Below are 13,204 nucleotides of genomic sequence, written 5' to 3'. Positions count from 1 at the left end.
TGTGGTGTTTTCTAAACGTAATAATAAAAACGAATCATGACACGAGGAAGCTCCTATCTGGCCGCATCACTCTCTGGTCGCTATGGTAATGTTTTAAACGTGTCTCCAAAATAAGATATACCACAAATACAAAGTGCATGAAAAATACGACTCACCGTGGCCGAGTGGGCTTGGTGTGTGGGAATCTCCCATTGACATAAATCAGTATTTTAAGTAGGACTCCTGACACTGTCTATTAAATGTAGCCTCTTTTTCTTAAAAGTCGTAGGGTCCTCTTCTGTCTCCTGGCTTGGTCTTTTCAGAAAGAAACGTTCCAAAGACGTTTGTTTTTTACTCATTTTGCTCGCTCCTGGGTTTCATCTTAGTGGTAACCTATCACGTGACCGAGAGGTGCGCCCTGACCTACGTCAAGAGTGACATACTGTAGACCAGGGGTGCCCAAACTTTTTGGACCGAAGATCGACTTTTCGATCAACCGACCTCCCACGATCGACCCGTTACCACGCATGCGCACGCACGCACATACACACGCACGCCATGATGAGCAACAGCCTAACACTGAGGCATGCGACGCAGTTTTGCAACCTGTTAACTATCGTAGCTCACGCGTACCGTTTTAAAGTGCGTAGATATAAAATAGATTCCTATTCTTTGCCCGTGCCCTCGGTGAGTTGTACACGAAACTAACTCTGAATTAGAATAATGATAACGATAAAAGATACAGCGCAACAGCTCCGATCACAAGCTGCAATTGCAGACTGCTGAGTGCTAACAACTTCCGGTGATGCAGGTCACGCGCCACCGTAGATTAAAGATGTAATGTAAGTTATTTATTCTTTTTGTGCGGCCCGGTACCAAATGACCCTGGGGTTGGGGACTCCTGAGGTATACCTTACACAAAGTCACATTCTCGGATAGCCTCCAGTTTACCCTGGCCTTGAACCTAATGAGTGATGTACAACACGGGTATGTGCATTTCAAAACATCAATGTGGCTCACAAGCCCCCACTCCCTCTCTTCAGCTGCAGGACAGAGAGTCCACAGTGACACTGTTGGTGGGTGCCCGTTATGGAGTGAGTCAGGTGATCAACCACAAACTTAGCATCCTGTCCACCCTCACAGAATTTAACAACATCACACGCCTCGAGCTCGTTCCTGAGTCCGACAAGGTCAGCTTGGTTAAAATATACCTGCAGGATGTTATGGTAAGACCCGGCGGATTAACTCACATGCATTGGGTGTACTGTGTGTAAATATGTGTCTGCATACATTTACCTAGTTAAAATAAAAAAAGAACACTCTTTTTTTGTGTGTACAGTATCAATCAATATACAGTGAATCAATCAATATCCAGTACTGTGCAAAAGTCTGAGGCCACCAAACCTTTGTTGTTCTAAGAACCTATTTCACAGCAGTCATTTTTGACACACCGGTAGCAGAACAAAATACAGACGGTCAAAATACATTGGAGTTCCGTTCCTTCACTGGTGACGAGACCCAAGTCATAACTATGGTAAATATCTCTGGAAAACAGACAAAAGAGGTCATGAATACAAAACAATCAAATGGTGAAAAACGTAATTAAAATGCAAACGGAGCATGCATTCTTATGCCATTTCAAAACATCATGATGTCGGAACTGCAGTAAACTGAGGACACCCTGTTGTCGGACAGATGCATTTTTCTGGATTATACTACAAATACAAAACCAATGTGACACAAACAGTGAACCAACAAAGATGAAAGAAAGCAAGGTACTAAAACAAAACATTCTGACGGCACAACAAGGAACACCTGTAGAAGACATGAAGTGGAAGAAGGAGCTGATGTTTCATATTTCATGCATAGAAATTTCATATGCTGGAGGTCAGTGACCTCCAGTTGACCCCAGAGGTCAACCTCAGAACGCCTTAGCATCTGAAATGAAAGCTTCGGCCATAAAGAGCAAACCCTTAAAGTTTCATGCTTTTCTTTTCCATTTTGTGCACAATAGTCATGCTTAGCGACAGCGCCGCGATCGGTGTTGTGCTCTTAACTAATAATTGCCTCAGATTCTGTCGCGTTTAATTTTATTGTGATTCAATTCTTCAAGTTCAAAATGAAGATAAAATTCTGTATTCTAAATTATATTCATTGCATTCATTTGTTGAATAACTCGTGTCATGTTATCTGCAGCAGCTCAGACGAAACTGATTGCATTGCACATTAATTTATGTATACAGTTATTTTCATTGTGATTGACCATTAAATCTTTTCTGACATTGCAGTATGTGTTCTTATATTTTAAACCCCCTCCTTCTTTGTCCCATTATTACTGCTTTCTCTCATCCTCAGCCTATAGCACTACTACTGGAGACAGTTGCAGCGAAGGATATGTCATGCCTAATCGCGGGATACTGTCGAGTATTTGTTGACCCCAATATCAACATCTTTCCCTGGATGGACATCCCAAAAAAGCACAGAGTGTCCGCTGAAGAAGGTACGCGGGCAGCTCATGTAAACAAATCAAAGAGTGTACAATTCCAGACGTCGCATTAGGCTCATAGAAGCAATTAAAACAGAGGATTGGATGCATTCAGATGTTGAGCGCAATTTTGCATTTGGGTCAACAGGTTATGTTTCACGTTGTGGGAGCGACTCTGACCACTCATCTGACTTAGACATGGAGTCGTCTGCCACCCATCCGTCTTTCAATGCCAAACGCCGCCGACGTGTTGGCTCCTCTTCAGACCCAGAGGCAAGGAAAAGACGAGAAGGGCGCGCCAGGAAAAACAAGTATGACAGTGAATGTAGGAATAACAAATCATCTGACAAGAGGCAAAAAGAAGAGAGTGCTGCTAACACAGAAAAAGAAAGTCATCGACTTGAGTGTGAGAATGAGGACAAACGGCTTAAGGACAAAGAAGCCCAAAGTATTGGCCATCCAGACAAGGATTTTATGAAACTTGAAAATGAGATGCAGGAAACCAAGTTGGAAAGTGGAGCAGGCGAAGAGCAGCTTTCATCAGATTCATGTCATACCGACTCTCGGATTGTTACCAGCCCTTCCGGTGACTCCCTGGACCTCCTGGAGGAAGATGACTTGATTTCATGCTCCTCTTCCTCCATGCATCCAATTGTTTCAGCACAAAATCATGCTCAAATCTATTCAACCCTTGAAATTCACCCCTACGCTCACAACCACTCGGAGGCCAACTTACTTGTTCCTCCACCTGCTCATTCCCATCCTCTCCTTCACGTCACATCTTACAATAGCGATGAAGGGGGCAACAGAAGGCCCGCTGACATAGTTGATCCCCAACACTTGGAAGCTGCCCCCACCGCTCTTGACATTGACCTTAGCAATCAGTCCGCCAGCTGTTACACTGAAGACGACATATGCTTCGCTGAGCTCTCTCGTCTTGTGGACCTCCTCCCGAGCCCTCCGGAGGCCAGCGATGATAATGATGATGAGGATGAAGAAAAAGACTTAAGGAAAAGGAGAAATAAGCTGAATGACAACAAGGAGGATAGACGAATATGTGAAGTAACACAAACGAGCAGGAAGAGCAGTATTAGGGGACACCCACAGTCCCCATCATTGTCCTCAGCCTCTTCCCACTCAGACTTTGTGTTCAACTTTGACCAAAGAGATGCCAGCTGCTACTACAAACTCTGCCCCAACATCACACCTGACAGTGCTCGCAGCCTTTCCCGGCCTGAGAAAGAAACACGGAGAGGAGATGGGAAGAGGACGGAGGTAGAAAGCCATCAAGCTCATGAACTGCAGTCAGCTCCCATCCTACAGCCACCACCTGGCTTTGGAGACAGCAGCTCTGATGAGGAGTTCTTTGATGCCAGAGATGGTTTCACGTCACCTGATGACACAGTTTCAGGCATGGAGCTCAAAGGTGATACTTTTTTCATAATCAGGTATCTGTGAGTGACTTTTGATTGTGTGTCCAGAATCGCTTACTTATGGATTCAATTCAATTGAAATCACATACAGATGAATATTTTCAGGTTTACAGGGTTGACCTAACTGCCACAGTAGGTTTGTTATGTACGATAGACATAAATGCCCCTTTTACTAAAAATGTGAACATTTTTATAACATTTCAAGTGAGACTTAATGTTGAGACAGAATTCATAAAAGGAACCATAGTTGATGTGTGATTCAAGCAGTCAAATTAATTGCTGCAAAAACAAAAGGTTTTTTTTTTTTTTTTTTTTTTAAATATATTTCATCACTTTCAATTCTGGCCATCCGAAAGCCATCCATCCATCCATTTTGCGATTCGCTTATCCTCACAAGGGTCGCGGAGAGTGCTGGAGCCAATCCCAGCTGTCTTACGGCAGTCGGCGGGGGACACCCTGAACCAGTTGACAGACAATTGCAGGGCACACAGAGACAAACAACCACCTGCGTTCACGCTCACACCTAGGGACAATTTGGAGTGTTCAATCAGCCTGCCATGCATGTTTTGGATATATGGGAGGAAACCGGAGTACCGTATTTTCACGACTATAAGGCGCCATTAAAAGTCTAAAATTTTCTCCAAAATGGACAGGACGCCTTATAATGCGGAGCGTCTAGTGTATGCGCCGAGTTTCAAAGCCTGACTGAGAGCACCTCTGGCCGACACGCTGTTTATATAGAGAAAAGGCGGAGTGAGTGACGACAGGCATGCGGAAGTCCGCCAATGAGTGAAGGGTGGGCGTGTAAGAGGACGCTAAAGACACGTCCCTAGCCGGTACCAGTCGCCAATGAGTGAAGGGTGGGCGTGTAAGAGGACGCTAAAGGCACGCCCCTCGCAGGTACCAGTCGCCAATGAGTGAAGGGTGGGCGTGTAAGAGGACGCTAAAGGCACGCCCCTAGCAGGTACCAGTCGCCAATGAGTGAAGGGTGAGCGTGTAAGAGGATGCTAAAGGCACGCCCCTAGCAGGTACCAGTCGCGTGAGTACATTGTAAAATGGCGAAATAAAGTACAACCGAACTCAGTTTTGCTTCCGTTGCCTTTTTAAAAACGTGTTTTTAGCGTGTGTGCATGCATGCCGTATGTTTAAACTGGCGTATGTTTTACCATGCCTGGCTGCGCCCAATAATACAGTGTGTTTTGTGTATGTGTCAAATAATAATAATAATAATAATACATTTTATTTATAAGCGCCTTTCAAGACACCCAAGGGCACTTTACAATAACAAAAAACACAAAACAATATGGGTTGAGCAGCGGCAGCCAAAACGCGCCAGCGTTCACTCAACCCGATATACAGAAATAGCACCCCTTACTGAGACTGCATCCAACAACACGGTGCGCCGAATGGTCGTGAAAATACGGTACCCGGAGAAAACCCACCCAGGCCCGGGAAGAACATGCAAACTCCACACAGGAGCTGGAATTGAACCCGGTACCTCTTTTGCTGCTGTAGACTGCAAATTTCCCCAGTGGGACAAATAAAGGTTATCTTATCTGCACTGTGAGGTCGACGCGCTAACCACTAGACCTTTGGGCTGCTCATCCTATAACATGTCTTATATAGGAATGCACGTGTGCTTGGAGTGTATAACAGCTGCTGAGAGGTGGGATACACCCTCTACTGATTGCCACTTAATTTCAGGGCATATAAAGATCATTCACACCCACATTCACAGCTATGGACAATTTAGAGTGAATAATTAACCTAACATGCATGTTTTTTGGAATGTGGAAGGAACACAGAGCACTCAGAGAAACTCCATGCAAGCATGGGGTGAATATGCAAAGGCCGGAAGTGTAATTCAAACCCAAACTCCCAGAACCATTTGTGACTGTGCTAGCTATTCCAATTCTAACTCTTGTTATAAATATTCGCATAAATATTTGATGCAAAATCACAGTCAGAGAGTTGGGGTTTAAACTGGATTGGACTACTATATGCAGACTTTGCACTTTCTACCATGCTTGTGTATGTTTTTCTTCCTCCCACATATTAATCAATTCAATCAATCAATCAATAATTCTTTATGTAGCACTTTTCATACAGAAAAATCCAACTCTAAGTTCTGTGCAATTCAAAATTACAACATAGAAAGTGGAAACTCCCCCCCCCCCCCCCCCCACCAACATACACATATATATATCCCCACAAGCATGCTGATTCTCGCGTGCGCACACACACATACTTTTGTTGGGTGTAGCATACATGCTTTGAGGAGAGTGTTTTGTTTTTGTTTTGTTTTCAGATAAAAAATTTACAATTGAACTTCCAAGACACAACAAAGCAATGGTATGCATCAAAAAAAAAAAAAAAGGCAAAACAAATATTTTGTAGATCAGTTTTTCCACACTGAAGACAGTCGTACCTCAAAGTGGTGTTTTCCTGTATTAACCCATCTCGGAGCATACCTTCAGCGTAGCAGCCACACGGGGAGAGGCGGGATTTCAGTGAACTTTCAGGTTAGAAAAATACCCACCAAAATAAGAAATCAGATTGCCATTGTGCCAAAGGCAAGATATAATTGCATATGTACCTATAGTTGACTGTTGAAGTAGCATGAAATAGTCCTTTTAACAAAGGTTTTCCTGTCATCTTTTTTTGTTACAGATAATTATACTGAGATGAAGATGGATGGTGCCAACTCCCTCAATCTTAGTGACATCGCAGTCTCTGTGGGAGATGCAAAGAAAGATAGAAAATCAGAAGAGCAACTCCAAAAACGGGACAAGGAGGAATGTGGCAAAAAAGCATTTGATGAGCTGAGAAAAAGATCCCGAAAGCGTCGTTCCTTCATGGAAACAGATTATACCTCCAGGGTGTCATATCCAGAACCCAAACCACCATCGATGCAGGACCGGGTCCATTCCATGCTCAGGAAAAACATTGTGGCCAAAGGTAGTGATGCCCATACACTAAGTTCTGAGCCTGAACCTTCAGAACAAACCGATAACCCAAGTCCTACTGTCTTCTCTTTGACTTACTCTGAAGGGGAACCAGTACAGCTTGAGTCAAAACCCATTCCCTCCAATAGTGGAACCAATGAGCAAACTCCAGACACTTTGGCAACAGGAACCAGGAACAGGAAACATGAAATGGAGATGGAACCTGATGCAATGGAATCTAAATCTCTCACAGATCACATTAGGATAGCAGCTCCTTCCATCACTGTTGTGCGATGTCGGGTAGATCTAGATGTCAGGGAGAGTTCTGAGGAGGGGGGTAGAGGTGAAAGACCAGAGATAGAAAGAGGTCAGGAGAGGGTGGAAGAGAGAAAAAAAGAGGAAGATCAGGAGCAAAGTGTGACAGGGAATGGACCATTCAATTCAGATACGTTCTCAGTGAAGGTTACTGAGGACCAAGACAATTCAAAAGGACCAATTAACTGCAGCGAAGGTGAGGGCAAAGCTCTCACATTGACTTCATGGCTGGTAGAGTTGAATAACAAGGGTGTCCACCAGATTGCCCCTGTTCACAATTCGCACACAGAAGATGAAATGCCTGAAGATGACTCAACACTTGAATCATTTTGCCCCCCATCGCCTCCACCATCATCCCCTCTGGCTCCATTGCCTCTTTGTCACAAATCCCAAAGCTTACATAGAGAATGCACAGGAACCTCTACCGAAATATCCTCATCCAACTCTGAGGAGGAACCAAACCAAGGCAACAACTCACAATTACATTTAGAAATCACGAAAAATGAAGATGAACCTACTGATGTGATTACTTTGGCTACGACTGCAAGTGATGAGGTTACGGACAGCATAAATTCTGATGTTTTTGATGATGATGACTTGACAAATACTTATATTGAAAAATATGTTGACAGACATGACTGGACAACAGATTTAACTTGCAGCACAGGTGCCAATTCATCTACAGGAAGGGATCAATCTGAGATGACCATTAAATGTCTCAACAATTCAACTACTGTAGCCCATACAAAAAGTAATCCTCATTCTGAATACTCACACACTATAAACTCCATCACAACTAAGCTTGGAGTTGCAACAAGTGCCCCTACATCCCCTACATTTACTTCAGGGGATGGATTGAAAACTGAGATTTTAAATGCTCTATGTATGACTGAAACAATACATACAAGTGCTTCTCCAAGTGCTGATTCTAGCTCATTTCAAGCGAACACTGCCATGACCCATGAGCTTGCCAAAGAGCCTCCTCTGCCAACTCATTTCATCTTCCAGTCCTGGTCCCCTAGCATCATGGGCCGTTTGTCTGCCTCCACACTTCGAGGAAAGATTCAAAAGTTGCCTCTTTATTTATCACGTTCCCAAGAGACCCTTAACCGAGTCGGGTGGGAGAATGAAGCCCAAAGTCCTATAAGGGACAGCAAGGCGAACATTCCTAGCTCGCACATTGTAAAAAACAATCATGATGTCACAGAAATCACAGAAATGACAGAGACAAGAGCTTCAGAGACAGAGGTAGTGGAGTCAGATGATTCCGATACAACTGTTACCGGATCTGAGGTAGAGTGTGAATTCTTTGTTGAAACAGCCTCAGCCTCTAACTCTAGTTTAGTGTCAGAGGTTAAGGAAACACCTACAAAAATGTTAGTAGACCATGAAAGTACATCCTTACCTGTCCAGGTTGAACCTGAACCACAGCATAAACTTCTCCCTGAAGCTGACAAGAACACTCTGGGGCCAATAACAGAGCCCCCAGTTTCCATCCTCAGTAGCCTCCGAAGAGATTCTACAGGCCTTACGCTGGACACTCCCGGTCCTATAATCATACCCCCAGAGTCAAAGATGAAAGATACCAACCCCGGTGAAAGCATTCCAGGTTATAAAGTAAGTACTCGGTCAACCCACAGCCCTCCTCCGATGGTGGTGACTACACAAAATCTAAATGGGCCTGGTCTACATTTTCATACTCAGTCACAAATTGCACAACGGACCAGCACTGACAGGCCCTTGATGGGTCTTTGTAGCCCAACAGAACAAACAATGGAGTCATCGTACCCACTTTCTTCAGGCTGTAATGTGTTTACCTTCTGGGAAGATCCACCCCAAATATCATCAGAGTTAGGGAGTACTCTAAACTTGAAAACTGAGCTTGGGTGCACTTCTGTGCTAACATCTAGATGTGAGTCAGTAGTCGAGGGATTAAATATGGATGCTTGTGGTTGCCCAGCAGTCTACACCAACTGCTTCAACAGAGAGGGCAGCTTTGAAGAGGACTTGACCGTCTATGAGTTCTCATGCCAGGGCAGTGGTGAAACGCAAAATTCAAGATTACCCCTTCCACTTATGAACGATCCTCAAACATCATCCTTTCTTACATCTTCTTCCACACACTCTTCCCCCTATCCACACATTCAACCCTCATACCCAACGTCCGAGCTCAGTCCCCTCCTCTCACCACTATCCGATGCAGAGTATCTCCACACTCAAACACAAAAAGACACCATTAATCGCCTTAGAAAGCAACGTTACCCAGAACCGCCCACTGGGTTCAAAGTTTTACGTGCGGACGTAGACCAGCTCCTTTCTGTCCTGGAAAATAGCAGTGCTGACCGTTCTGGAGTTGGTCGAGGAGGTTGCCACCCAAGAGAAATGTGTGCTTCCCACTTTACAGAGAACAAGCAAGTACTCCAAACCGAGGCAAGGCGATTGACAGCATGCTGCCAAAAGGTGGTGGCCATCGACCAGAGTCCAGAGAAAATGCTCAATTCTGTGGCTGATAGTTTCCGGACTCTTGTGGAGTTGGCGGGAGCATGCATATGGTTTTCGAGTTGTGACAGGTGTCAGCGGAGGAATGCAGAAGCAGTTGCCGGTCTGCAAGATGTGGCACGCTCATTCAGGGACTTCTGTCTGGCAGCTGAGCGAGCCGGCAGAAAGCATAGCTGCCATGACTTGAGCACCAAACTGTTAGCTAAACAGTGCACTGCCCTCACTGCATCTGTCTTCTGCCTGACTCAAATTTTCCGTACTCTCACTGCACTTTGAGGTAGTAACAACTGCTGGTGCAAAAGCTCAGCTGGCATGCTTATGGGTGGAATAGAAATGTGCATGTGTTTACTGACTGTATGATATGCACAGACCCAACAGTCTGCCAGTACCCCTCCTGCAACCTGCCTAAAAAACTCTGCTTGCATTACAGTGTAGATTTGTACTTGAATGTATGCTGTATTATTTCCATCAAATAATTCATTTGATGTACGTTACAACAGTGTTTTATAGAGTAAGCAAGGGATGTAAAGCACACGTGTCAAACTCAAGGCCCAGGGGCCAGATCCGGCCCGCCAAATCATTTTATGTGGTCCACAAAGGCAAATCACGTGCCTCGACTTCATGTTTCTTCCTAGCAAAATGAGTCATCGTTTTCAAGTAGAATGTTACAATATTGCGTTGTTGTTTTTTATTTTTTGTTACCAAACACACTTTTAAAATGAGTTAAAAAGTAGCTGAACAAAGTTGTTTTCCTGGATTGTAATTTTAAAACTAGTTATCCATCAGTTTGCTGTGTATATGGAAGAATATGAGGTAATTTTACATTTATTCACACTCATAATGGTCCGCCGAGGGAAACCAAAACCATGACAAAAATTTGTTTGACACCCCTGATAAGTATAAGAACATAGTTGTAATTGTAATACATAGCTTTACTCTCAGGAGTTTTGGCTTGCGGCAGTGGTCGCGTTTCACTTTTGTTGCCCTGAGATCCAAAAATATTGTAGAAATTTAGACAATGGAATAAAACAAATGCTGCTTCACAAAATTTAAAAATTACACATGATTGGATGTTTTTAAGTTTACCATCGCACTTTGTTCAATTTTCTCATTTTATACCTTAGGGTCAAAATATTTATTAAACGTTGTGTACTGCAATGTATATACAGTATTTTTCCATGAAGGCTTTCAGTGAGAAATTCCTTGAAAGTTATTGTTTACAACAGGGGTGCCCATTAGGTCGATCCTGATCGACCGGTAGATCTAAGACAGGTCCCAAGTAGATCCGAGGAGTGTCGAGGAGAAAAAAAACAAACAACCATGTGTGTGTCTTTGTACATGTTAGTAATATATTTTTTGTGTTAATATACACTGCACCCTAATCATCCTATCAGTCTCATTTTTACAAAATAAATATTTCAAAAATAAAATAAAGCAGGTAAATCTTGAATTTACGGTGGTGCGTGATTACGTCACCGGAAGTTGTTAGCCCTCAGCAGTCTGCAATTGCAGCTTGTGATAAGAGCTGTTGCGCTCTATCTTTTATCGTCATGATTCTCATTCAGAGTTTACTTCGTGTACAATTCAACGAGGGCACGGGCAAAGATTAGGAATCTAGGAGGGCCCAGGGAAGCACTTTAAAACGGTACGTGTGAGCTAGGATAGTTAACAGGCTGCAAAAGTACGTCGCATGCCTCCGTTTCAGGCTGTTTCTCATCATGGCATGCGCGCGCGTGTGTGTGTCTAGGTGTGTGCGTGTGTGCGCGTGCGCATGCGCGTGCCGCTAAGGGTAGATCCCGGGAGGTTAGTTGATCGAAAAGTAGATCTTCGATCCAAAAAGTTTGGGCACCCCTGGTTTACAAAACCAAAAACAGTGAGAGAGATTCCGTGAACTCACACGATTCAAGCCTATAGCTGTTTGTGATTTTATGAACCATTTTGCAGAATGTTTGCATTCATGATTAACCTGCAGTTAAGGTGAGTGTGTACATTTCTTTAAAATATTCTTTTGTTTGGTATGACTTTGGAAAGACTGATATCATTGGTTCAATAATTCTCGCTTTCGCTTCCTCCAGTAGAACACAATGTTCTTGATTGCGTGGTCATATTTGTCAACCAATTGTGTATTTGAATTGGCAGCACTTTTGAGGGGGGAGGGAGGGGGTGAAAGAACATCTATTTGCTTATTTTAACATTAACATGAACTCTATGCAAATGCATTTTTAGGATGAATTTCCTAGAATGTAAAAACTCTCGGAAACCTCGTCAACTGATGATCGATCGCATTTGTTAGCCTGAACAGAGCAGACAAACAGTGGGTATCAGCCATGTGCTTTTCCTATACTTAATTAACAAAGCTTTCAGGAGGTTCAGAGAACACCAGTCACACTATTGGACTGTTTCTTTTGGGGGGGGGGGGCACACATGAGCTTATTTATTTGTCACAAAGTTGATTGTACGTGCGACTGGGCCATGTCTAAAGAATATGTTTGACCGCAGAGGCACTGGGAACACGAGTCTTCAATTGTATATTACTGTATGGCTGTTGTACCTGAACACTGAATTTCTCTGGAATATAATATAGTCTGACTGGAACTGTTACTTTCATATAAGAGTAAATGTATTTTTATCACTCACATCATATGTGCTCCAGAAGCATGCATTTAAAGCCATACTCTGCGTTGTTGTATCAGGGATTGTATCTGAATGGCTGAATGATGACTTGTTGCCCTGCTTTGTACTGCTCTCATGCACTATTAAAATTACATTCAGATGTGTTTTACATGTGTGGGTGTGCGTGTGCTTGTGACGATGATTCAAAACAAGCCACCAGACAGTTTAAAGTGCAGTATTCCGTTTATTTAGTGATTTATTTATGTGCAATCAAGTCAATAGTAAGCAATCTGAATGCAATCTGAAATAATAAATATGTGCGGCACTTTCTGATACATTGGGTGCAGATCCCTGCATTGTAATAAAAGGTAACATCATAGTTTGTAGACATCTAAGTTGATGAAGGAATTATGATGGTGATCTGTAGTCAAAAATGTTTTATGTAATTTAAAATAATTGAGAGGAAAGAAGCTGGACATGTATTTATTTTGAATGATTTAGTGTTAGTTATAGTTTCCAGAACATGTATATTTTATACATTCTGAATGATACACAGAAATAAATATTTTTACTCAAAAGGGAACATATGCCATTTTTTATTAGAGCCATGTCTTCATAAAAAGTCCTTTCGTCATCAGAAGGCACAGCACATTCATTTTCCACTTGTCACACCGGTTGCAATCACTCAACATGACAATGTTACCTTATTTAGCAACTTTCATGACTCCTTTAGCAACCATTTTTCAAAATGTAACTGGCAACAAAAGTAGTGACTTTTTATGATGGTGTATAGAAAGTAGCGGGGCAAAACTTTTTCAGTGGGGTGGCCAGGGTGAGACAATGACTTGCTAAATTGTGGCAATGAGATGACGCCCCCGCAGGGGTTGTGGCAGGAGGCTGGCCACCACTAACCACTACAGTTGGGCGGTATGATA

The 13,204-nt window shown here is 43.1% G+C and overlaps 1 protein-coding gene across 2 annotated transcripts in view; it reads left to right on the top strand.

The window, feature by feature from the left end:
- Positions 1 to 12,852, top strand: part of frmpd1a (FERM and PDZ domain containing 1a) — a 42,030-nt gene extending 29,178 nt beyond the window's left edge. Inside the window, exons 13-17 of one of the 2 annotated variants that reach the window (XM_086120550.1) lie at positions 1,023 to 1,205; positions 2,335 to 2,479; positions 2,613 to 3,890; positions 6,568 to 6,855; positions 6,949 to 12,852. In XM_086120550.1, coding sequence (XP_085976676.1) covers positions 1,023 to 1,205; positions 2,335 to 2,479; positions 2,613 to 3,890; positions 6,568 to 6,855; positions 6,949 to 9,932 — 4,878 coding nt within the window. In that variant the 3' untranslated portion in view covers positions 9,933 to 12,852. Of the gene's footprint in view, positions 1 to 1,022; positions 1,206 to 2,334; positions 2,480 to 2,612; positions 3,891 to 6,567 lie in introns of both variants that reach the window. The other variant, XM_086120549.1, reaches the window with a different exon arrangement.
- The last annotated feature ends 352 nt before the right edge of the window (positions 12,853 to 13,204 follow it).

The sequence above is a fragment of the Hippocampus guttulatus genome, chromosome 9 (genome assembly GCF_054856545.1).
Source record: "Hippocampus guttulatus isolate MCC_2025c chromosome 9, RoL_Hgut_1.0, whole genome shotgun sequence".
NCBI classification, from domain to species: Eukaryota; Metazoa; Chordata; class Actinopteri; order Syngnathiformes; family Syngnathidae; genus Hippocampus; species Hippocampus guttulatus.
Note: the sequence above shows the minus strand (reverse complement) of the source record. Positions and strands in the feature narration are given on the sequence as shown.